The 24849-nt window shown below is 49.5% G+C and overlaps 9 protein-coding genes across 9 annotated transcripts; 5 read left to right on the top strand and 4 right to left on the bottom strand.

The window, feature by feature from the left end:
* Positions 1-72: 72 nt before the first annotated feature.
* Positions 73-572, top strand: KD926_004321 (uncharacterized protein; the record flags this gene model as incomplete). The annotated part of the gene is made up of 2 exons (XM_053097840.1): positions 73-265; positions 517-572. The coding sequence occupies 2 exons, from the start codon at positions 73-75 to the stop codon at positions 570-572; spliced, it is 249 nt and encodes an 82-aa protein (XP_052958119.1).
* Positions 573-1546: 974 nt separating this feature from the next.
* On the top strand, positions 1547-3118 carry KD926_004320 (aurora family serine/threonine-protein kinase; the record flags this gene model as incomplete). The annotated part of the gene is made up of 3 exons (XM_053097839.1): positions 1547-1642; positions 1713-2963; positions 3014-3118. 3 exons carry the CDS (start codon positions 1547-1549, stop codon positions 3116-3118), a joined length of 1452 nt encoding a protein of 483 aa, XP_052958118.1.
* Positions 3119-4079: 961 nt separating this feature from the next.
* Positions 4080-5600, bottom strand: KD926_004319 (uncharacterized protein; the record flags this gene model as incomplete). Its single annotated transcript, XM_053097838.1, has 3 exons — positions 4080-4392; positions 4474-5417; positions 5493-5600. 3 exons carry the CDS (start codon positions 5598-5600, stop codon positions 4080-4082), a joined length of 1365 nt encoding a protein of 454 aa, XP_052958117.1.
* A 2685-nt stretch (positions 5601-8285) lies between these two features.
* On the bottom strand, positions 8286-10480 carry KD926_004318 (exocyst subunit EXO84; the record flags this gene model as incomplete). Its single annotated transcript, XM_053097837.1, has 3 exons — positions 8286-8670; positions 8723-10004; positions 10084-10480. The coding sequence occupies 3 exons, from the start codon at positions 10478-10480 to the stop codon at positions 8286-8288; spliced, it is 2064 nt and encodes a 687-aa protein (XP_052958116.1).
* Positions 10481-10798: 318 nt separating this feature from the next.
* KD926_004317 (TOM complex receptor protein TOM20) lies at positions 10799-11490 on the top strand (the record flags this gene model as incomplete). Its single annotated transcript, XM_053097836.1, has 3 exons — positions 10799-10856; positions 10936-11181; positions 11291-11490. The coding sequence occupies 3 exons, from the start codon at positions 10799-10801 to the stop codon at positions 11488-11490; spliced, it is 504 nt and encodes a 167-aa protein (XP_052958115.1).
* A 1198-nt stretch (positions 11491-12688) lies between these two features.
* gel2 (1,3-beta-glucanosyltransferase gel2) lies at positions 12689-14385 on the top strand (the record flags this gene model as incomplete). Its single annotated transcript, XM_053097835.1, has 5 exons — positions 12689-12697; positions 12751-12881; positions 12970-13069; positions 13125-13409; positions 13471-14385. The coding sequence occupies 5 exons, from the start codon at positions 12689-12691 to the stop codon at positions 14383-14385; spliced, it is 1440 nt and encodes a 479-aa protein (XP_052958114.1).
* Positions 14386-16950: 2565 nt separating this feature from the next.
* On the bottom strand, positions 16951-18199 carry KD926_004315 (5'-methylthioadenosine/S-adenosylhomocysteine nucleosidase family protein; the record flags this gene model as incomplete). Its single annotated transcript, XM_053097834.1, has 2 exons — positions 16951-17055; positions 17108-18199. 2 exons carry the CDS (start codon positions 18197-18199, stop codon positions 16951-16953), a joined length of 1197 nt encoding a protein of 398 aa, XP_052958113.1.
* A 461-nt stretch (positions 18200-18660) lies between these two features.
* Positions 18661-22082, top strand: KD926_004314 (uncharacterized protein; the record flags this gene model as incomplete). The annotated part of the gene is made up of 3 exons (XM_053097833.1): positions 18661-18808; positions 18866-21984; positions 22041-22082. The coding sequence occupies 3 exons, from the start codon at positions 18661-18663 to the stop codon at positions 22080-22082; spliced, it is 3309 nt and encodes a 1102-aa protein (XP_052958112.1).
* Positions 22083-23495: 1413 nt separating this feature from the next.
* KD926_004313 (uncharacterized protein) lies at positions 23496-24849 on the bottom strand (the record flags this gene model as incomplete). Its single annotated transcript, XM_053097832.1, has 2 exons — positions 23496-24004; positions 24375-24729. Coding segments are annotated over 2 exons (864 nt in total), but the record flags the coding sequence as incomplete, so codon positions are not given.

The raw sequence follows: 24849 nt of genomic DNA, 5'->3' as shown, positions 1-24849 counted from the left end.
GTAGATAGTTAGCTAGTCTGCAGCCTCGCTGCATAGAATTGATCAAGCATTCCACCAATTTCATCGTCAGCCATGCTGTCATCATACATTCTGGATGTGAATGAACTCGCCGGCCAACTAAAAGCGTTTGATAGCGACTATCCGATCGTGTGGAACACACGCCGGTCTGCCCTGAAGAAGACCGTTGAAGCGTGGTTTCGACACCTCGGCAGGGAGCTTGACAGCGCCAGTTTTGTCAACTGGGATTTGGAGCCATTTTCATACGGTAGACACTCTTTCGGAGACTTCTCCAAGAGTCTTGACCAAGCTAACGCCAGAAGAGCGGCTAAAGCAAATACCTCTCCACCTCACGATAAAGCTTAGGTAGTGAGGTGAAGGAATTCCTGACCTCACTAGTCTACACATACTCCCTGACAACTGTCAACGCACAAGCCAAGTTGAAGAGAGGGCCCCGGGCGCAGCCCTGACAATTTGTCAACTGGATGACTTTCGAAACAATGCTTTACTGACCTCTAGACTCTCCCGCCAGCAGCGCCGAATACCGCCGTGGTAGCGTGTACACCGTCCTATGACCAAGTCGTGGATTGGAACGCTGAAGCGGATTTGCTGTGTGTGCTAAAAATATTTGCGTAGTATCCTCTCCATATTGGTAACCAATTCGCCGATTGATGGCTCCGGTGCGGATATGATGAGAGACCGATACAGATGTGGAATGGTTATGATCTGATTGTTGATTCTTTGAGTGGATCGCGAAGGGCGGGCGGCGGGGACATGGATTCCTGGGCGGTGGCAGATGGTTGAGTCTTCATCTCTCGTAATCCAATTCTTCAGCAAGATCGAGAACGGCAAAACGCTTCCGACTTCCATGCCATTATTGAGATCCGTTGGGGGAAAAGTTGAACTTAGGGGAGCATTTTATAAGTATAGGTTCCCCCTTTCCCAACATCCAAACAGTCCTACATTATTAACGACACGGACAGAAACATAATCAAAATTCTAATGATTGATCAATGAAACAGAGTAGGCTTCACCGTTGTTACTTCTGAAGTCCTGTCCTGCTCTAACACAAGTTGGCGGAGAGTGGCGGCGAGTTTTTGTGCCCGGCCGCGTTAAGTGGGTGTCCACGGCGTGTCCCACAGCGGGTATCAGACTAGTTGTGGGGGCGCTCGATCCGGTCCAGATAGTTTACTGGAAACTTCAAAGTATATGTAGGTGGCACAATTTGCGATGTATAATGGAATTTGTATCCTATTAGCCTACTTGAAACTGTGAGAATTATAAAGTTTGATGCCGGTTTGTGACGGATGCAATACAGCACTTCCGGCGAAAGCAGATCTCCATGGCAACCAAAGGTCCGACCCCCTTTGTAGAAGGACATGTCTACTCAGCTCAGGCCTCGCATAGCTCAATGCTCGGAAACATTTTGTCTCAGTGACAAACATCCACGAGAAGCTTGCATCTCGACATACTGTAAACATTGTCATATTCGTTGAGTAACGCATTTTCTTGATTGCACTGGGAAAACAAGAGGAATCCAGTATCCAGTATGGCTACTAAGGGTCTCGAGGCTCGTCTCAGGTCGTTGTCTGTTAATGACGAGAATGATGGATACCAAGGAACCAATCCACGTCCAGATTCCAAGGTATGGTTTTTTACAAGGTTTTTAAAACATGTGTTGAGAGCAGAGTTAACAACAGGAGGCATATACATAGATTTCAACTACGAGCCCACGTCGATCGAACAGAACCCGAGCACCAGAGCACCCCAAACCTGACACTTATAAAAAACAAACCGTGATCGTCGAGATTCCTATCTCCCAGTTATCTGGAGAACAGAATGAGAAGTCTCTCCGACGAACTCGAAAGCTGCTTGCAGATGTGTCGAGGCAAACATCGAATGAACCCGAGAAGTCAAAAGAACACTCCATCAAGGATAGCAAGCTACCAAGTACACCACTAAAGCATGTCCCTTCGCAAGTGGCTAAGATTAGGAATGGACAAACTCCTTCCCGGTCTCCACATCCCCTCTCTGTTGTTATGTCGCAGATATCAGATGGTGTGACAGAAGAAGACGCGGCTGGTGATACCAAGCCCAAAAGCAAAGTGCCTGATCATGTCGCGTCCCAAAGACCCCAAACAAAAGGCGAGAAAGCGCTCCTTCCAGATCGAGGCAATCACTCAGTTTCTCTGTCGAAAACGTCGAATGACGTGTGCTCGGCACCGCTGATCAAACAAGCCCTCCATAAACAATTCCATTTAGGAATGTTCGAGGTCGGTCGACCACTAGGAAAAGGGAAATTCGGTCGAGTATATCTGGCCCGAGAACGAGAAACTGGTTTTATCTGCGCGTTGAAGGTCCTACATAAGAATGAGATCCAACAGCACAGGGTTGAAAAGCAGGTAGCGCGGGAAATCGAGATTCAAAGCAACCTGCGCCACCCCAATATCCTCCAGCTCTACGGACATTTCCACGATCGGAAACGAATAATTCTGATCCTCGAGTACGCCGGAAAAGGGGAACTATACAAGCATCTGCAGAAAGCGAACCGTTTTCCAGAGTGGAAGGCAGCACAATACATTGCGCAAATGGCAACGGCGTTACGATACTTACATCACAAGCACGTCATCCATCGAGATATCAAGCCCGAGAATATCCTTGTTGGTCTCCATGGGGAGCTGAAGATGTCGGATTTTGGCTGGAGCGTTCATGCGCCAAGTGGTCGCAGGCTCACGCAATGTGGAACACTCGACTATTTGCCTCCTGAGATGGTGGATCCAAAGAGACAGGAGAAGCCGTATGACGAGAAAGTAGATCTATGGTCACTGGGGATTTTGTTGTATGAGTTCCTGGTTGGAAACGCGCCGTTCGAGGACACGCCTGCCATGACACAGAGACGAATCGCGAAGGGAGACATGACTGTGCCCTCTTTTGTTAGCTCCGAAGCTAGGGACTTGATTAAAAAGGTGGGTTGGCCTTGAGAAACTATTTCATTCAAGTACTAATTGTGATCTAGCTACTCGTCGTTGATTCGGAGCAGAGGATTTCTTTGAAGGAAATCCGAGAACATCCCTGGATACTTAAGCACTGCGCGAGCGGCGCAAAACAAGTTAAATCTTGAGTCTCTTCAGGACAAGGAAGGCTAATGAATGCATTCTTGGATATATATAGATGGGAGTTTGATGGCTTGTCTTTTAGCGCTCCAGCTAGATTGGTAGTGATTTTACCAACGAAAGCTATTGTCGAAAGCTATTGTCGAAAGCGATTCAAAAGATCGTTTAGCCGGTGTAGCAAGAATTACCTCTTGGGTCTCGACGCCCACAGTGATACAGGCACGAAAACTCGCCGCCGATACCACTCACTCTCCGCCAACTTGTCGAGCCTAACATCACTAGATTGAAAACGATTGCTACGCTGCCTAATTACAGTGGTGTTGGCGCCACACAGAGAGTTGATTGTTACCTAGCTGATGCCGAATGGGCGTGATGCCAAATGCACGCGCAGGGAGATCTTGAGGCAGAAGCGGATTACGAGAGATGAAAATAACGCAAGAGTTATTATTCCCACAGGCTCGTCAATTTGTAGGTCCGGAGGACTGGCTCGAAGATCACCTACGGAAAACGTGCTTTTTGGCCACGCGGGGGGACTCCGGCATCTATTCTTAGATTTCAGCAATGGGCGTGTGCACTTCATCCCACAATGCAAAGCGTACCGAAAGCTGTCTAAGCTCTTTTAAATGGACGATTAGCCGGATTCCGCTAATTGCAATAATCAAGGGGGCGTTTTTGGTGAAGAAGCGCATACGGGATTATGTATGGTCGAAGAATGCTGCGAAATGGATCGCAGATTGTGCCTTAGGCATCTGATACATTTACGACAAGACTGGTGCCTCTTCATTGAATCTTCCACTGTTATGACAAGATGCATGTTATTGGATGAATAATCTATCAAGAAAAAGCACACGAGATATCAACCGCAACGCCGCTGCAAATTCCCAATCCAAGTCCAAACATAGCAAACGAAACCTATCCCAAATCCCATTCCGCTCCATCAATCGAGTTCAATCCCATCGTAATCAATCGCTAATCACTGTCCGAACTCGAACTCGAACTGGAACTGGAGCTGGAGCTGGAGCTGGAGCCCGAACCACGCCTACGATGAAGCGCTTCATATCCAATCCCCAACATGGCCATGTTCGCGGTGATATCGCTCTTATTCCGGTCGATCTGCTGGCGTGTCTGTAGGTGGCACGGGCCTAGTCCGTTCCGCGCCAACATCCGGTTCTGCTTACACAGCGCCTTGGTTCGTCGCTTCATCATCTTCGCCTCGGCTTTGTCCTGCTTCCTGTGCTCCTTGCGCTCTTCCTTTGCTTTCCTTTTCTGCTTCTTGTCGTATCTGGTGACATTTGTTAGATACTTTGGACATGGACTTGGACTTGGAGGGAGATGCGAGGGAGGAGAGGAAGTGGTAACTTACATATGCTTTCCGATACCCAGCACAGCGCTACCCGCTATCGCACCGCCCACAGTCCCCATCTTCCCGCTACCAAGCTTGTGTGCCATGAATCCGCCGGCGCCGGCACCGACGACCGCAGTTCCCAGACCCTTTTCCTCGTCGTCGGCGGTCCCGGAACCCTCCATTGAGACTTGGGGGTTGTAGTAAGAGGCGTTGGCGGGTTCGGGGGTACGGGTACTGCCTGGTGGAGGGTACTGGGGCTCTGCACCAGGAGGCGGATAATGGGGTGGTGGGGGAGCGTAGAAGGAGTTATCGACCTGGGGTTGAGAAGCGGGCACTTTCGGTGGAAGCGGAGGCCTGTTGGAATAGCCGCCGTTGAGGGGGTTATTAGGGGGAGGGGGGCCGGACACGTTCAGTGGTGGTGGGAAGTCGTTGGGATAACCGCCGTTGGGATAGCCGCCATTGAAGGAGGGCGCCGGAGAATGTTGCGGGTACATGGGACCCGGAGGCGGAGCGCCTGTTGGTGGAGAGAATTGTTGAGGAGGAGCAGAATAGGGAGCGTATCCACCAGAGAAAGAGAGCTGTCGGGACGAAGACGGGGGAGTATCATCGAAGTGGAGTTCCTTGGCGCCGGAGAGAGAAGGGGAGTGAGGGCGCGAGGAAGGCCTGCTTCCGGGCTGCAGTTGCATGGGGTGCGGCGAGGAGCTGCCACTACGCTCTCGGGTCTGCGGGTGCTGGGGGCCACCGGGATATGCGCTGTAAGACGGTGACCGAGAGCGGGGTGATGAGGGAGCACTTTTTCCTCCGGGGATTAATGACGAGGGATATAGCGAGTGGCTACTGCTTCGCTCGCGCGTGTTCACAGGCGGTTGTCCGCCGGCATTTGCGGTGCTGAAAGAATGCGAATGACGATATGAGACGGGTGGAGTGGGCTTTAGAGAATCGGACTCTGGGGGAGTAGAGATCTACAAATTTCATTTCATGTTAGCGGATGTCTTGAGGTCGTGATCTGTCGTAGACAGAGCCTGGGATCGCCGTACCGTAGGAGTAATGGGTCCGTAGAACCGTGGAGGTGAAGAGCTTTGAGGCCGGCCTCCTCTGTTTTGTCCATCCTGGGCGGGACGGTATGGTTCGACTTGAGAAGACATGCTGTGTTTCCAGAAAACAAAAGATTATAGACGACAAGCAAGAATATGACAATCGACAGTGTTGGTGAGAATGCAAGTCAGTCTCCGTGAAGAGGAAGAATAGGAAGCTTAAATCACTTTTCGCCAGAGCCCTAAATCCCAAAGGATCGCAACGTTTACCCTTCCAGCTCACACCCTAGGGGGAGGCGGTGTTGGAGGTGGAGCGCCGGGTAATTCAGCCCCCACGGCCGCCATTCAACATGGAGATATGATGCATCCACCGGCATCGAGCACGACGGTGGTTTCCGACTCGCAAAAGACACGGACTGGTCCATTATCGGGGCTTTGGCGTGTGTAGCGTGCACGGACCTGGCTCATCCTTTCCTTCGTTCGTTTTCGATGGCAGGACAGTCTGGGGAGGAGTTCTGATCATCAGTGGCGTCGCAGGATCGTGGTGTCATATCAACTTTGTTGATTCGAGGCTGAGCGAGATCGAGCGCGGGAGAGCCTCTCCAGCGGGCCAAGTGGAGCTTCGCAGGCTTAATTCACCGACCAGCTTCCACGGCCATTCTGGCCCCCACTGCTTCCTGTCCAAATGAGCGACACTAACCAACGCAAGCTCGCCAATCGCATCTATAGCCTGGTCGAGAAGTTATGACGTACAAGTCATTTAGTCACGGAATTAGTGCTCGGGGTGACAAGGCTGACTGCGAAGCCACACGGGCTTTTCCAGGTCTCTCGAATTCAGCCGCCCCGTCTATTCCTTCATCGTATCGCTAACGTCGAGGATTCCCATGGGTGATGGCCTTATTATTTGTTGTCCTGATACCATTCGCCGTGGTAGGGGTGTAGGGCTGAAAAACATGAACGAGCAAGGGAAAAGGAAAAGTACTCCGCAGAAGGCATGGGCGGGCTGAGTATCCGTCTAGTCCCGGGTAGGCATAGCGCACCCTCCCACGTTAATTAAGCCTTCTGAATTAGGAAGGAACGGCAAGGCTGTGTTGATCAATATGGACAGCCTTGCGGAGATACGGTGTACAAACTTCATTCACTCATTTCTTAGTTCTAAAGCAGTCACTCTAGTGTATAGTTAATGTCCGCTATAAACACAATGAGCCACAATGGAGTTGGCATAGCCCGTTTGCACTTTTAACATGCCTCACGGACTGATGGCCCTGTAGGATAGGATTGGCGGACAGACTCGTATTAATTGTTGATGACATGACATCAAAACCGTACAGCACTACAGCTGCGGCCTCCAGTTCTCGAATTACTGACCAATCAACCGCACTCCCCGGGGGCTTATTGCACTCTATTTCAGGGTCTTCCGAGTGTATTCAACTCAGCCTCCGTAAAGCTTATGGAGACATGAATGTTTATACTAGAAAAATTAGCATTTTTAACCTTTGGCACCTTGGATTCTGCAATCACTCTATTACTGTATCCTGATTCCCTGCTACACGTGCTGTCTGTTGTGGCTAGTTGGTCAAGCTCTATGGAGTAACATTCCGTCCCGGCCCTGGTGGGTCTAAGCGCGGATTTGCCTTTTTTTTTGAGGCGCCAATGCCAGCCTGACCGCCTTCAGCAGAATCGCCGACCGACCTCCTCCAGACCTCGATCGCAAGAAAAACAGTAAAACAAGCCGTCGCATCTTCAATCACCTCCTGCGTCCGGAAAAGACATGATACCTCGAATGAAAATGCACCACTAGATAGCCAGTATTTTCCTTTTCATTTCTCCAAATGTTTCTGCACTGAACCGCCTTTTTGAGAGAGCCAGGGACATTCAAGTATTGGTGCCCATACAATTTCTGTTATTTTCAAAAAACACCCAAAAAGTCAGATAAAATCTGTTCACGTGACTATATGTCTTAAGGCGGCGGCCGCCTCGGCGATTATGATTGTTGATTTACGTTGAAGGGAACCAAATGGAATACTCATTTCTCTTGTTGGTGTATTATCTCTTTGCGAGCCATGCTACTGATAAAATAAGTTTTTCATTCTGTTCTGGCATTGTAGATCGTGTGTCGGCATATATTGGGTGCAGAAATATATATCCATCCTCACCACACCAAAGGTCTTCATCATGTCCCCAGTTTAACTATACCGCGAATTGATTGGACACATGGAACCACAAGGCCGACTATCAAATGATGAATGTTTTGAAGATTACAATGGCTCATAAAAAAAAGTCTTCCTAAGTGCTGTAAACATGGAATGGTAAACAATCGCCATTTCTTGGCATATTACAGCCTCAGGCATCAAACATCCAGGAACATAGTACGAGTGCTGGGCTTGTCCATCACTGATTATAAACCCGTGGACAGAAATCCTGAATTGATAAAGTACAATGAGAACGACCCTTGATTTATCACCCTGCTTCCCATGCACTGGCCAGCTAAGTATCCTGCAAGTGGAGATGACGGACTGATATTATGCATAATGCGTATATGATCCCGGATAGTAGTGCTTGACTTCATTCGCTGCGGAGTACATGATAAGGCTTATGCATATGCATGGGGTAACTAGTTGGATAAGTTGGATAGAAATTTTCTAGAAATTGCAAAGATGCGATCATCACTCTAACGGATGCACACATGCACGCAGTGCTATGAACTCTGAGAGAAAAAATCATCGAACTAGACTAGCAAAAAGCAGACACTGTCATCATACAGATACAGCATGGGTATGTACAGGCATCTATAACCTAAGCCCTGGGGGCCTCGGCCAAACCAGCAATCAATGACTCCGAGCGTGTCATCTGGGGCGTCGGCTCATCGCCGTTCGTGTCTAAGCCCTTTGCTACTAGATCTGTGAAATCCACACCGACCTCGGAAAGCAGGCTGGCCTGTTCGTGCACGATGTCGATGCATTTTTGCCAGACCGTAGTGCCGCGCTGGACGCTGCTGAGTTGGCGGGTGAGAAGGGCGTTGAAGCCGTCTAGGTGGAATTTGGCCCATTTGATGCAGGCGCTGGTCATGACGGCTGGGAAGCATTGTTGGTAGATGCTGATGGTGTTCTTGATCAGCGTGAAGTAAACGAACGAAATCTGGAATATGTAGAGGGGGAGGTCGCCTTCGAAGACACATGCTCTGAAACGAGTTAGTAACTAATTGTTCCTGGCCGACATAAATGATCACCTACCGGATTCGCTTCGAAACGATGTCCGTTCGAGTCTTAAGGTAGGCTTCCCGCGCTTGGTCCTCGAACCCGAGGCGGGTTAACCATCCGACCTTGGTCTTGGTTGCATTCATGAACGAATGCGTGTCGACCAAAGATCGAGATAAGACCCCGGCTAATTTGGCAGCTCGCTCGTCGACCTTAACATTGATCACGTCCTGCGCGACCGAGTTACCCTTGAGACCTCGTGCGAGCTTGCGTAGTCGCTCAATATTAGCGACAGCTTCTTCAAATCGCTGCAACGCAATGTCGATATCGAGCTCGTCCACTTGACCCTCCACCCAACGCAAATTCTGCTGCTTGCCATCCACATCGATGCGTACCTCCGGCGGATCGCTCGAGAAATCCATGGTATCGAGGGCATCCGGCTTGACGGCGTAGATCGACTGCCTGGCTCCCAAGTAGTTGTACGACTCGTTGGATTTGCTGGCTGCTTCGGTTTCCGATCGAAGGGTCCGTCGTAGATCCTCTACGGTCTTTCGGAAGGTAGCTAGAAGCTCACTTTTAGCAGAGCTGTCCCGCTTGTCATGACGATAAGTGAATGGCTTTGATCCCACGCGGACGTTGACAGCGTTGGTGATCCCACGGTCTTCAGCCTCCTCGCGCGATACTCCAGGCCCAAGGTTGGCGCCCAAATCGATCATGTCGACATCCTGCAGCGGCCAGCACTCCTCGGCGACTAGTTTGGTTGGGATTGGCCCGCGATGGTTGGGGTTGCTTTGGTCGACGCGTTTCCGTTTCTTAGCTGCCACCAACAAATGATCGTTGAGAAGCACAATATGGACGGGTCGCCTCGGCTTCCAGGTCGCCGAGTCCAGCTCGACCCAATGCCCCGTTTCCATCACAATGTGCCGACCGGGAACAACGGGAAGGAACTTCTGGGACCCCTCAACGGTCTTCCACAAGGTCTGCAGCTGTACGTTCCACATGCTTTCCAGATTAGCGACGGAGCTTCGATTTGCGTTGCGTTTCGGTAGGCGTTCGTCGACTGTTGGTGACATCGGGTTCGGAGAGTTGCCAATGGATGTCTGTCCCAGGGCCGTGGTGAGTTCGGACATCAAGGTCCGGAGAGTGCGCATCTCCCCTTTGAGCTTGTCGGCCTCCTGACTGATTTTGATGAATTGTGTACGGTTCTGATAAACATTTTGTTGCAGATCGGTGGACGTCCTGTTTTTCACCTTCCGGAGGCTTTTCTGGTACTCTTCGATGTCTTCCTCAGTGGCATTGCTGAGTAGGTTGGCCACGTCTAGAGAATGGCACAAGGGTCATCGGTTAGAAACACGGTATCGCGGGCATGGCGAACAATTGAGGTGGGAGAAACTCACATCTATCGACAGGCAAGCTGGGATCGCGCAAAACATTCAAGTCTACCTGCGGGGGCCCCGTAGATTCTCCCGACGGTCTTCTACTCTGCTGCTGGGGTGGGCTGAGGCCACCAAACTGGGGCGGAATCTTGGGAAGGCCGGGGACTGGAGGGGCATTGACATCGAAATCCGGGGTCTGATTGAACCGAGTGGAATAGCGCCGCTTGACTAGATCAGAGGTCGCATCATTCTGGGGGGTGCGTTCGCGAGAACGCGAGGAGCTTGCGGTCGTCGGTGGCTGGCCGGGATCGGCCGGTTTATGGGAAGGCGGCAGAGGACCGGAGATGGGTTTCGGGGCACTGATCTGGGGGCGAGGGCGACGCGACTTGCTGCGGAGAGTCAAACCGCGGGATTCCATGGTGAGAGAAAAAAAGGAGGGAGCCGCCGGTCGGAAGGGGAGAAAGAGAAGCAGCAGGAAGAGAGGAGAAGGAGAGAGCAGATGATGATGATGATATGTTCAGTGCCCGAGTGGGACAGAAACACCGAGGCGGCCCAACGATGATCCGGCTCTTCAAAATTATGCGGCAAAAGAGGCTTCAGTCGTCATGAGCTTCATCTTCCGCCCTGCTCGTCCATCCTCTTCGCTTTCTCTCCCCTCTCTTTCGTCCTTGTTCTTTCTGTACTCTAGTATACACGCGTTTAATTCTACTTCCCTTATATTTCTCCGAGGCCCATAATGCAGACCTCCACCTTGGTCATCGCCTCCGCCGGCACGGTCTTGACCGGCCTGTTGGGTAAGACCCGAATGAACCATCGCGGCGACTTCGCGTTGAGACGGAACCAGTTGCTAATATATGATATCTTCCTACGTAGCCTATGCCGTGTACTTCGATCATAAGAGACAGACCGACCCCGAGTTCCGCAAATCGTTGAAGAAGCACAACCGAAAAATGGCGAGAGCCGTGAAGGAAGAGGCGGAGGCCCAGGGCGCGATGGAACGGGAAACCATCAAGCAGGTCGTTCAGCAGGCCAAGGATGAGGGCTTCCCGGTCGACCTGGAAGAGAAGGAGGCTTACTTCATGTCCCAAGTCTCCAAGGGAGAGTCTCTCTGTGCCGAAGGTATGTTTCCGCCGCGATGACGCGACTCTCCTCCAATTTCATCGATTCGTCTATCATCTATCATCAAAAAAACTTGTTGGCCGATTTACTTACCGATGTCTCGATGTAGACAAGATTGAGGCCGCCCTGGCCTTCTACAAGGCCTTGAAGGTGTACCCCCAGCCCAAGGACCTCATCTCGATATATGACAAGACCGTCCCCAAGGAGGTGCTGGAGATCCTGGCCGAGATGGTCGCCATGGATGCTGGCCTTAAGCTCGGCTCGTTCACTGGCGAGGGTGGCAGTGCTGAAAGCCACGGAGTCGAGTAAGAAGTTGCCTTAATTCCGCCATCGATTATTCGTCTGCGCCTCTGCATAAGATCCTTGGCCGATCCACGTGTTTCTTGTGGTGGTCTTGGGTTTCTTCTAAGACGGACCTATCTCATGTCATCCTTCGACCTCTTGCTTTGGTCGTCGCCATGTCACACTCTCATCATCTCCACTATTTCTGTACTCTCTTCCATCTTGGTTGTTTCCCCCCCCCTTCGCCCTTGTATATTTGCATTTGTTATGCCTTGGCCACCGGTGCGGCGGGCCATCTTGGTATTTCTCGGCGCCATGAAATTTTTCTATCTTTCTTGTTTCCTTCCCCTTTTTCTTTTTTTAGCCGGTTGAGGTTGTGGTTTCGGTTGTTGGGGGCTCTGGCAGATGTCTTGCCAATTTCCCGTCTCCCAACCTGGGGGGACCTTTTTTTCTTTTCTTTTCTTTTCTTTCCCAACTTTTGGGCTGTATTCTAAAGATGCTCCACGGTATTAGGTATTAAGTAGGATAGGCAGGGTTATTGCTTAGCGAGTGCAGGGAAGGAAATATTCCCGACGTGGATCGCGATGTGAATTGAGTATGAAAACATGGCATGAACGCAACCGGACTCCACCCTGATGATATTCAGCACTACGACTCCGTAGTACGGAGTATTAGCAATTTAGCCTTCCAATTCGATATCCACGCTGCAGAAACCGCGTCCCCTGAGAACGGGCGTAAGCGATGGGACCGGCGCTAGAGGGCAGGTTAGACTATTAGACCCTTCGCCAAGGGTCCCTGGCCCAGACAGATGAGACACTGGTGCGGTGGATGCTGCTAGTTGCCAAAAGCCCAGCTCTCTAGTCGGCTTGGGATGGTTTAATTAATTCTGGGCAGTTGGAGGGGGCAATCTTGGACTCGCTTTCTTCATTCTTCTTATTTCTCGTCGCGGCGCTGACACCTCCTTTCTTCTTTCTCTTTCTTTTCCTTCCCGGGCTCCCGTTGTTCTAACTTCTTATTCTTCCTCTTCTCACACTCGCTACTTCCGTTCTTGACTGTTGGTCTTTATCTGCGCCTATCTGCGCCTGTCGCCGTCACTCTTTTTAGACCCAACCCATCTCTTCTTGTTTTTGGCTCTTCCTGTGGAAGATACCGTCCGATCGCTTACCATCACTACGACTTTTATATATTGTTTACGTCTCCCTATACCTGATTAATCCGCTTCAAAATGGTTTCGGTGAGTACAGCGCAAACCAGAATATCGGACTTTCCTGATCAATATGACTGTAGACTCATGCTCGCCTTCTGGCGGCCGCCTGCGCTCTTGCGACGACCGCCCACGCCGTCACCCCCATCGAGGTTGAGGGCAAGGACTTCGTCAACAGTGACACTGGAGATCGGTTCCAGATTATTGGTGTCGAGTAAGCAGTTCGTCTTGATAGCGCGGATATTCCATCGCGTTACCCGGTCTGGAAAGCGGTAGTACTGATCGTCGCCGATCGTCAACAGTTACCAGCCCGGTGGTTCTTCAGGAATGTCGAAGACCAAAGATCCCTTGAGCGACCCCAAAACGTGCTTGCGTGATGCCGCTCTCATGCAGAACCTGGGTGTAAGAATACTCCTATGATCCAACTCTCGGCAAGATTTTGTACTCATGCCACTAGGTTAACACCATCCGTATTTACAACCTTTACCCCGGCCTTGACCACGATGAGTGCGTCTCCATCTTCAATGCGGCTGGTATCTACATGATTCTCGATGTCAACTCTCCGCTGTATGGCGGTTACATCGACCGAACCTCGCCCAAGTCGAGCTACAACGATGTCTACTTCGAGCAGGTCTTCGGTATCATTGAGGGCTTCAAGAACTACCCCAACACTCTCGCCTTCTTCGCCGGTAATGAGGTGATCAACGAGCAGAGTGTGAAGAGCGTTCCCGGTTACATGCGTGTAAGGAATCCGATTTTTTTGGGCCATTTCCTACGGTCATGCTGATGAAATTCTTGTTTAGGCCGTCCAACGTGACATGAAGGATTATATTAAGAAGAACGCTAAGCGCGCCATCCCTGTCGGCTACTCCGCTGCCGACATCCGTCCCATTCTGACGGACACCCTGAACTACTTCATGTGCGAGGACTCGGACGAGCCCACCTCCCACGCTGACTTCTTCGGTTTGAACTCGTACTCGTGGTGCGGCGAGTCCAGCTACAAGAAGAGCGGCTACGATGTCCTCACCGAGGACTTCCGCAACGCCTCGCTCCCCGTCTTTTTCTCCGAGTACGGCTGCAACGAGGTCACGCCCCGTGTCTTCACCGAGGTGCAGGCCCTCTACGGCAAGGAGATGTCGCAGTCTTTCTCCGGCGGTCTGATCTACGAGTACACCCAGGAGGATAACAACTACGGCCTCGTCAAAGTGAACAAGAACGGCACCGCCTCCTTGCTCGTCGACTACGAGAACCTGCAGAAACAGTACGCCAAGCTCGACATGAAGGCCATCGAGGCCTCCAACAAGACCCAGACCTCCTTCAAGGCCCCCAAGTGCGCCTCCAGCCTCATCAAGAACAGCACCTTCACCGACGACTTCAAGCTGCCTTCCCGCCCCTCCAAGGTCCAGGACATGATTGACGACGGTCTCAAGGACGCCAAAACCGGCAAGATTGTCGACGTCTCTTCCAAGGACGTTCCTCAGACCATCTACGACCACAAGGGCAAGGAGGTCACCGGTCTCCGTCTCACCGTTCTCAAGGATGGCCAGTCCAACGCCCCCGGCGAGCACACCTCCGGTAGCGCCACCTCCGGCGGCTCTAGCAACTCTGACTCCGATGACGACGACACGCCCGGCACCTCCAACGGAGCCGGTCAGATCTCCGCGTCTTTCATGAGCCTGTTGACGGGTGCTGCTCTGGTTGCTGGTTTCTTCCTGTAATAATTCAGTCTTCTGACTGATCCATTACTTTGGTGATTTTAGTTATACATATTCTTGTTCTGCCTTACATATTTTTTTACTATTCGGGTTCTTTTCTGTTTCACTATGGTTTGGAATGAATTGATTCCATGTTTATTTTGTATTGAAAAAGTCCGATCGGGAACATTGCTCGGTTTTTAGCTTTTGACATTAGCTGAGTCTGTATTGCTACGTGAACCAGTGCATATCCTTCGAGGTTTGAAATTATTCACGTGTTGTTATCATCTACCTAGTAATCGATGATACTTGTAGAGAAAACTGTACCGCGCCGTACATTAGCCCTGATTGAAAGTCTTCTCAGGAGCTACAGTCGAAAGTCGTTGATTAGCTCACGATACATGCCATTCTTCCTTATGTCCAGTATGTACACATTTTGGTGCCTGAGGCAAAATGCCAAGCATTTCGCTCCTTTTAGATTGGCAACACTGTGGAAGACCTCGCTTCTTCCTACATCAAACAATCAATTCAGTATTCACCAGAGCATCCTATCCGCTCAGCCATACTTAAAACATATAAATCCATATCGTCAATCGTCAGAAAAACTTTTTCTTAATTTTTAATTATATCTATCAAATTAATTATAGATTGGATATCCTTCGCTCCCTCTCTCGCCAGACAGAAACTCCGTATGTTCTACTCCGTATTCTGCGGTGACGGTGAATTACTAGAAATGGTTTAGCGTTCCTAATAGGGGAAGGCGTTTCGCTGGCGCTTGGCATCATGGTGCGTGGACTATAAAGATGGCCTCCTCTCCCTCTGATCATGGCCACCACTCGACACTCTTTTCGCGCCCTTTGCGCGCCCTTTGACGGTTCGACGACTCCAGCCAACTCGAGGCATTTTTGCCATTGGTCCGTATGCTCCGCATTCTGCACCTCGCCACCCCCTTTTATCGCAATGAGTCGCTCCTTCGACCATCGTTTAACAAATAATTTTGTTTTTTTTGTTTTTGAACAGGAAGAAGTGACGGAATTCAACGCGATTGCGGAATCTCACAGGCAGCTTACTCCAAGAATCCACACTATAGTCACGATGAGCGGCAGTCACGGGGCAAGACTAAAAAGACGCGCGCTATGTGACAGATCGCATGGGTTTGGCTTGTCACAGGAATGGTTGGTGGGCTGAGCTCAGGAAGAGCGACTTGATAGTCCCCAAGATACTCGAGTCGAGTCACAACGGTGGAAGTTGACCAAAGAGTCCATTGCTAGTGCCATACTACATGATCTAGGCGTCCTCGGAGGCGCCGGCGAAGCCTCGGCATGCTCTGTCTTAGTCGATGTCGCCAGAATTCGTGCACTCATTCGGCGTCGTGCCTAGGATGCTGACTTTCGTCACGTACCTGTCGCCTCCCTCCGCCTAGCTATCGCAAATTTGGGCTCGTCCCTAACCTTCAGACTGTGGGGCCCGGGCGTGAACTAATTCGTGGGGGAGACTGGACCTTGCGACGTGCACACCGATAGTGCGCTTTGACTCACTGTCGCGCCTGTATGGGCCTATTCTTGATACTTGCAGGGCCCAATTGCACGACCACTTCGTACGACTCACAGATTGAGGGCTCTGAAGGGCAGCTACGGAAGAACATTTAAGTTTATGCTTGTATCTTGAAGTATGATGTAATGTACTAACCGACCCCTCCACGCTAAGCCTCCGGGGTAGGTTAACTTAGGCCAGGCCATATCTAAGCGTATAGGACAGTTGTTAAATCTTCTAAAAAGATGATGTCAACCAAAATGATAATAGGGGCCTTATTATTGACGGTTGTCAGATCGTCGTACCCTCGTTTCTCTTGATCCATGGGGAACAGTGCTACTTTGCGCGGCGGTGGTTTTCTCGCTCGTTGGCAAGGTTGCGAGGAATTTTATACGATTCTGTTGACTATAGGTCAATATTTCATCCCCTTTGAGGAAATAAACGATAGACACAATGCACCCTCTCAGGGGTTTACACGCGCTGAGTTTCCCCTATAGATTGGTGGTTGGCGGCAAGAGTGAGGGAAAATTTCCTGGGCGGGATGTTACAGCAGCACAGGGTTGCTGCAGTTTGATGTCGCACGGCAATACGTTTATGAAGCCATCCGCTAGGACACGCTCAAAGACAGGCTCGGCCGTCTAAATACGGAACTCCGTGGATTTTTGCGCCAGAAGTGAAAGGCACGACTTGGGCAATATCTCAAAGAATATTGTGGATTTGCAGCTACCGCAGTCCACCGCATCAAGAAAAGCCCTATTGAGACCATACCACGGATGTTTGGTCCATCCGTGATGTCCTATGCGCAGCTCCAGTGTGATGACTGTAGGCTCGAAAGAATCCGTTCCAGGGATACACTGCAGTCGTATCGCTTCAAAGCGACCAGGACACGAATCTACATTACATTCAAAGCGGATAGCACAACTTCCCACTTGTGGTGAATTCATCATATCATTAACAAGAGTATTGGTTGTAATGGCTAACCGTAATATATCAAGCACCCGATGAATGGTTGCATGGACCAATATGCCTTGGTGAATGGTTCGCATTTTGTCGGAGCTACCTTCGGTCACCACCATTGTGGAATGTGACGTTCCCGTGGAAAGTCTGATGAACGCCTTGATTCCCAACTTGCGCGTGGTTATTGAACACAACCCTCTTACCCTACGCCGGCTGGTCAGTGATGCATACCGACATGCAACTCCAAGTAACTTACAATATCATCGGCCGCATCGGTCTCAGGTCGATGTTCCTTGGCCGTTTTGGTCGAGCGGGACGTGCTACTTTCACCGGCCACTCGCCACTCCCGGAGCAAGGCTTTTGTATACGCTGCTGCAGTGACAGAGGCGTACCTCTGCCATTTCTTATTTTTATGACTGTCGGCATAATCACAAACACCTTTGACAATGATAGTGGGAAGGTTATCCCATACACCAGCACCTTCCATCTCGAAACCCAGTACCTTCTCCTGGTTGGCAATTCGATCTCGATCAGGCGCAGACTTCATGACTTGGTCGCTCGAAGCGATACGACCGAAGTGGATGGCCGGGATAGTATCGGTTCGCTGTTCTCTTAGGACGAGTTGGGCTTCATCGCATTTCAGCAATGCACATGAGGTTGTAAGGGCGCTGTCACAGGCAACAAGACCTCCCGGGCCAGGTTGAGCACACAGAGAGCAGACCCCGGAGTCTCGATGTATGTGGCCATATTCTGCTCTGTACAGCTTATCACTCTCTGCTCCCGGGCTTATCCAGCTGCTAAACCCTTCCTTACTGCAAATCTCGGAAAGATTTCTCGACACATTCTGTCGGAGTTTTTCCCGGCCTTTCCATCCTTGAAGCTGGTGCAAGAATGTCCGGATCTCGATATTAGGACGCCCAAGATTGTTATCAAGCGTGTCTTTGCGAATAAGTTGATGCGCGTACTGTCGTCCAAAGTCGGATTGTACCACTCCCGTACTGATAATCACGTCGCCAAGAAATATCTCGTGGTCGGCACCTTGAGGCACACCACCACATATGCCGACAACTAGCCCAAGTCGAACAAGTGGGAAGCTCGTGCGAAAACTGGCGGTCAAACTGGCAGAACTTGCTTTCCCCATGCCCGGCATATATGCTAGAACTACATGGTGCACGCCGATTTTGCCAAATGTGTAAGAGTTCGGGTCTCCTGCAACTTTATCATAGAGCAGCTCATCGTCTTCAAAGAAATGATCAAACGTTGCCTCGACTGCATCGGACTCTTCACGCAGCGCACAGATAATTGCAATACTGAAGTCACTTCGATCTACTGGCTGCAGCTGCTGCATACTGACGAGACTTGCTGTACAGTTGGAACAAGTGGCAGACCGATATATCCTGCGTCAGTCTGAACGTGGACAAGATGAGATATATGGCTGTGAGTCTACAGGAACAAAATGAGGCTGGCACGGAATACCGTCAGCTGACAGGATGCATGACTGTCGCCGCGGATATGCACTAGAAATAAGCCCTTACTACTAAGGGTTGACCCTTTTTAGTGCAGCGGTATTTTTTCCACAATGACTTAGTCGCTTCCTGTGTCCATGCTTATGATTGGCCGCAGGCACAGCCTCGCGCAACCCCTCATTTGAGAAGTTGAGGCTGACCAGCCTCAAGTCCAGCTGGTGGACGGCGAGGGTTTTAAACAAACTTTGAACCCTCTTCGGCTTCGCATTGCTATGGTATTCGATTCCAAACTTGATAAGAAGTCAAGAAGACTAATCCTGCGCATAGTAATGCCACACTGACCATGGAAAGCGAAAGAGGGTACGACAATCCGACAACCTTCAATAACACGGACGCTGTCAGTTTCCAAGCACTTCACCAGACGATAAACACCGACAGCATTGTCCTCAACAATGGCCAGACCAGGGCATATATGAATATCGACGAAGAAGGTATGTTGGTGCCCACAAGACCTGAATACTTAAAGTCGCTTTATTGACGCTCAAAAGTTCTTGGCTCTCTCGCATTCCCAGAAATGCACCAAAGACAAAGCAATATTGAGAAACCTCACATGCACACCTGCAGTTGGATTCTCAAACTAAAAGAGTACAATGACTGGATGAACGCGTCTAATGGTCTCCTGTGGATCAAAGGAAAGCCAGGCTCTGGAAAATCAACCATCATGGCATTCTTATACCAACAGATCATGAAACCGCACACTGCAGAGAAGGGTATTGCGCTAGAATTTTTCTTCAGTGCTCGAGGGTCCGAATTACAACGCACACCGCTAGGACTGTTTAGGACATTGCTGAATCAGCTATATCGCCAAGATTTTAATCTATGCACAGTCCTGCGTGAAGTATATCAGGACAAATGCGATTCATTCGGTCGATCAAAGCACGGGTGGGAGTGGCAACTACCTGAGCTAGAGAGGGTCTTTTACGATAATATCGCGATCTCTGCCCAAAGACAACCCTTAATCATCTTCGTGGATGCGCTAGACGAAGCCGGGCAGGAGTCCGCACGATATCTTGCCAAATTCTTTCACCACGTTAATGATTTGATTAAAAAACGTCCAGCGTCCGGAAAGATATGTATTGCATGCCGGCACTATCCTGGCATAACCAGTACGTGTGGGATCGAGATCGTGGTAGAAGATCACAACCACGATGATATCACGACATATGTGCGTGATTCTCTCCCTTTGGGCTTCCCCTTATCGCCGGGCACACCTAGTTACCAATCTTGGGACTCTGTGGTAAACGATCTGATCAAATCTGCACATGGTGTTTTCCTGTGGATTCGTCTTGTCGTACCTCTGGTGGAAAAAAGGGTGCAAGATGGGGAGTCGCCTGAAAATATTCAGCGTTTCTTACGGAAAGTCCCTCAAAAGCTCGGGGATGTTTACGAAGATATCTTGCGGAATACTATTGAACAAGAATATCGTAGCCAGGCATCTCTCCTATTTCAATGGGTATGTCTTGCAGAAAGACCTCTGTCAGTGACAGAGATGCGATATGCGATGTCAGCGAGGGACATTTCCATGAGTCCATCCCGTGTGCGATGCAATGAAACTTCTACGTTTGTCACATCTGATGAGCTTATGAAGTTACGAATAAGAGCCTGGTCTGGCGGGTTAATCGAGGCGATAATAGATCAAAAGTCCACAACTGAGACCGTACAAGTCATTCATCAATCCGTGAATGATTTTATTGTCGATAAAGGCCTAGTTGTTCTTTCTGGACTCCACGATGGCGAACAGAAGCGTTGCCAGTTGGAAGGAAGACAATGGAATAGCACCTTTATGATGAAGCATAGTCAGGGTGTAATATACCGCTCATGTTTAAACTATCTTGCTACGGAAGACGTTCAAGTTACATCAGATGACAACAAGGAAAGGCTTTTACAACGTTGGCCCTTTCTCAACTACGCCACGATTCAAATTTTCATGCATGCCCGCAAGGCAGTGGAACACCGTTTTGGAAATGTTGAAAAGGAGGTGTTTCTACTGCAACATGTTATCCAAAAATGGATTGCCAGTTATAGTTTGATGGATGGGTTTTCTCCAATGTGTCCAGTGCCCATCACAACGTTACTACACATTGGTTCCGCCAGCAATATGACCGATATTATAAAGGATCTAGTATGCAGAAAGATATATTTGAACGAAGAGGACAGCATCGGAAGCACCGCGCTTCATTATGCAGCAAATTATGGAAGTACAGAAGCTGCAGAGATTCTACTCCGAAGCGGAGCTGACATAAATTTGAAAAACCAGAGGAGTGTGACTCCTCTTGTCTCTGCAGCGGGGCATGGCCAAAAGGCGCTTGTTGAGCTACTGCTTAGAGAAGGGTCAAACGTTAACGAATCAACTGGGTATTCTGGGAACGCGCTGCAACAGGCAGCCTCCTCCAAAGGGTCAAAAGAGGTGGTCCAAGTGCTGCTCAATGCAGGTGCAGATATCAACGCGCAAGGTGGACAATTTGGTAACGCGCTCCAGGGAGCCTCCTACCAAGGGTCAAAAGAGGTGGTCCAAGTGCTGCTCAATGCAGGTGCAGATGTCAACGCGCAAGGTGGAAAGTATGGGAACGCGCTCCAGGCAGCCTCCTTCCGAGGGTCAAAAGATGTGGTACAATTGTTGCTCAATGCGGGTGCAGATGTCAACGCGCAAGGTGGAGAGTATGGCAACGCGCTCCAGGCAGCCTCCTTCCGAGGGTCAAAAGATGTGGTCCAATTGCTGCTCAATGCAGGTGCAAATGTCAACGCGCAAGGTGGACACTTTGGCAACGCGCTCCAGGGAGCCTCCTCCGAAGGGACCAAAGAGGTGGTCCAATTGCTGCTCAGTGCAGGTGCAAATGTCAACGCGCAAGGTGGAATCTATGGCAACGCGCTCCAGGCAGCATCCTCCGAAGGGACCAAAGAGGTGGTCCGAATGCTGCTCGATGCGGGTGCAAATGTCAACGCGCAAGGTGGAATCTATGGCAACGCGCTCCAGGCAGCCTCCTTCCGAGGGTCAAAAGATGTGGTCCAAGTGCTGCTTAATGCAGGTGCAGATGTCAACGCGCAAGGTGGACAGTATGGCAACGCTCTGATAGCCGCCATATTTCGGCAACGCCGTAATGTTATAGCGCTTCTTCTCGCTAATGGCATCAACCCCTCTCTACCGTCTCAAAATGGTCAGACGGCTGCTCATATTGCCGCACGGGCAGGCTCTAGTGCGATCATTGATATCATAAAAATTAACCCTGCATGCCTTCATACCAAGGATTTGTTCGATAGAACGCCTATTCATCTTGCCATATATTCCGGCCATCTTAAACATATTCCCCTTTGGTCCACTGGAGATCACGACCACCCTATTATGGATCACTACGGCAAGACTCTGCAGGACTGGGCTACTCGCGACCAAGCTATGTCGATCGAGTTGCAGAAATATTTGCCTGTGCTTCCTCCTACTCCAAATCACATCCAAATCAAGGTTCTCTCACAATCTGTACGAACATTAACGAAAAAACTGCTCTACACAAACAGATGGGCATCACCTGGACTATTCGAATTAGGTCGTTGTTTAATGTTGCTTGAAAAGTTCGATGACGCTCGTTTCGTGTTATCTCAGCAAGCTGCACAAGTTAGTACTTATGACATTATCGAAAATGCTGTTAAGTGCCATGTGTGTCACTCAAGCTGGCAAGCGAGATCTCGATTTATCTGCAAAGCATGTCCTGAGGTAGATTTGTGTTCATTTTGCATGGCACGATATCCTCACCGTAGGAATCTGCCCTCCTGCAAAAGCCATGATTTTCTCGAGATCCCATATCCAGACGGAAACCATGAATCCAGCTGCATCATGTCTGACAACGTGCAAGAATGGTTTAGGCGCCTCTTGATTCGATTTAGCGAATCGCAAGACCATTTATCTGAAGACACACCGGGCAGCAACTTGAAACGTATTGCGAATCATGTTATTAATAGTATCATGACTGCAGCCATCATGATTGGTGTCCTAACTTTCTACTTTATATCCAAATACATGTGAACCGCCAACATTATGAGTTTAACATCTTGTTATTTTATTGTAGGCAAGGTAAAGTCATGAACTTGTCCATGGCCACTAGTTGTCGTCTCCTCCTAGTCCATTGAACAATGGTATCTTCCTTGACAATTCCTTAGCTATATCACTTTGATAATCGAGTGCAAACGTGTAAATATTCTTGTTCGAGAGGTACAAACCAACATCCATCAAAATCAATAGCAAAAATGGCAGGGAATTTACGATGAATCCTTAGTAAAAGCCGTCGGGGGTGCACCCGACCGCATTGAGTGGCCCGTTCGGCAGAGTTGATACTACTAACCGAAGACCAATCATTCAAGCCCTCGTAAAAGATTCGTGTGGGGATTTGTCCTTCTTTGTTTCTGCTATTACCCTACTAGATGTGACCTCCTGAAGTCAAGGAACTTCCCGGTGCGGAGGAACGTTCTGGTTAGTCAGTATAGGATCGAGGGACCCTCCGGTAGGCATCCAGGAAGGCTCCTGGATGCTCTGCAGGCATTTCTGCCGAGGCTTAGCCTCGGGCAGTATATATAGGCTCTAGAGCCTCCCTCCTAGGTAGCTTTTCTTCCCCATGGGAAAATTCTTTGACTACGAGTGAGAAACAAACTTGTCTTATACTAAGCTTCTTTGTAGACCTTCACACTATATTCCTCAATAGTACCAAGCTGTCGGTTAAGAGGATACTCTTCCAAAGCTTCACACAAACTACCGTTTTCTGTGGGGTTCGCACTAAATAGGCACAGAAACTTCTGGAGTTTGAAACGAAATGTAGCCCAAATGGCTATACTGAAGTCTTTCCTCGTTCATTTTACTCTAGCAAGGGCGTCCTTTCCACCCACAGGTTCCTGGAGTATGAGTAATATAGGTCATTGACGACAAGACCGGAAATATTACAGCCGAACAGTCAGCCTTGCTCAACCCATAGCATTCGTTAGAAATGGTTCGAAAGCTCGGTAATATTAGCTATATAATCTGCCACAGCGAGATCTTATGTACCGTGCCCAGGTGGAATTTATATTTTAGGAGCATGTATGAGACCTCGTCGCAGCCAGGATAGTCACATGTACGGCCCTTGGGGAACTTTTGACTCAGATTGTGGGTATCAAAGTGTCGCTGCAGCGAGTCCTTTCGAGCGTACCTATATCGCTTTGCCCGCGAATGTACATTTGACCGGTCAAGACAAACTGGGTACTCCAGTCCACTTTGGTTCTCCAGTGGTGTAACTTCCAGGAGGCCCGCGAATCATCTGCGACATCGGGTAAAGGCTCGTAAAAACAGATTCGCTTCTGCAACGGCCCTGGAACTTCCAGGTCATGGAGAGCCAATCTTATCTCGAGCGAACAGATCCGATCATCAAGTAGTTCCGCATCACTGATAGAATCCACATCTCTGTTCCTGAATTCGAGATCCGCTAGGGCTTTTCTCTCGGGTACCACATGGGATATATCGGGTTCAAAAGTGATCGGTCTACCCTGATAGTTCCTATCGACAATTTGATTTCTAACATTCTGGAAAAACCTCTCGCGCTGCTCGTCTTTGGCAGTTGAATGCAGCTTTTTTCTCTCTGATCTGACCTTGTTCTGTGACTTCTGAAACTCTGCAAACAGAGTGGTACCTCGGGCATAATGCAATCGACCGTACTGTTAAATAATGTCCTTCCAGAGGGAATCGCGTCTCTATTTTAATTTCATAAGACCTGGATCACTTTCGATTGTTGTATTTTGATAATAACTTAAATCCTGGGGTGCAGATGCATCCTGGGTCAGGCTTAAATTCGTTGCGAGTTTTATTAAAGAATCTCGAGTTGGTGTACCCATAAAAGCAGATTGTGTGTTGTCTTAGACCTGTACGTAATATGCAATTGTAGAGCTCCTGCTGTGTCCCATAATGATATTCCGAGAGTGTCCGTCCAGGTGTCCTTTATACGGGTTAGATGGTAGGTATTTTAGGCAGCGGCAAATACTTACGAAGGTTTGCTGTAACTCCTTTACGATATTTATATAAGGACCCGGGGTTCTTGGGAACTTCCGATTTACTGGTCGCAACTTCATCTTCCTGTGCCTTATTGTATGGTAAGGCACTTGTAGGGTGGGTGCCTGACCCACCCTTTAAAGCTCGGCAGAATATTGGGATCTCTTGGACACTCTCTTTGAAGTGAATTGGGGTGCTTAGTCGATGAGTCGGCACTAGGGTATAACGCCAGATGTCTCTAGGTTCCTTAATGTGCTCACTAGCAAATGCGTTGTCGCGAAAAGCAAATTCGAGGATGTCTTGAATAACGCATAAGCCAAGGTTATCATTTCGCTCGGTATAGGTGAAGACCTGTCAAACATAGGTTAGCAGGCTCCAGTTCTGGCAGGAAGGGTAACTGTTGGAACGATGTTATCAACCAGACCAGAGAAGTGGAGTATCTTGACCTAATCCACATACCGCACAGCACCT

Source organism: Aspergillus affinis, assembly GCF_023601865.1.
Source record: "Aspergillus affinis strain CMG 70 chromosome Unknown NODE_20_length_373750_cov_87_641216, whole genome shotgun sequence".
NCBI lineage: Eukaryota > Fungi > Ascomycota > Eurotiomycetes > Eurotiales > Aspergillaceae > Aspergillus > Aspergillus affinis.
The sequence above is the reverse complement of the archived record's forward strand: the minus strand, read 5'-3'. Positions and strand labels throughout refer to the sequence as shown.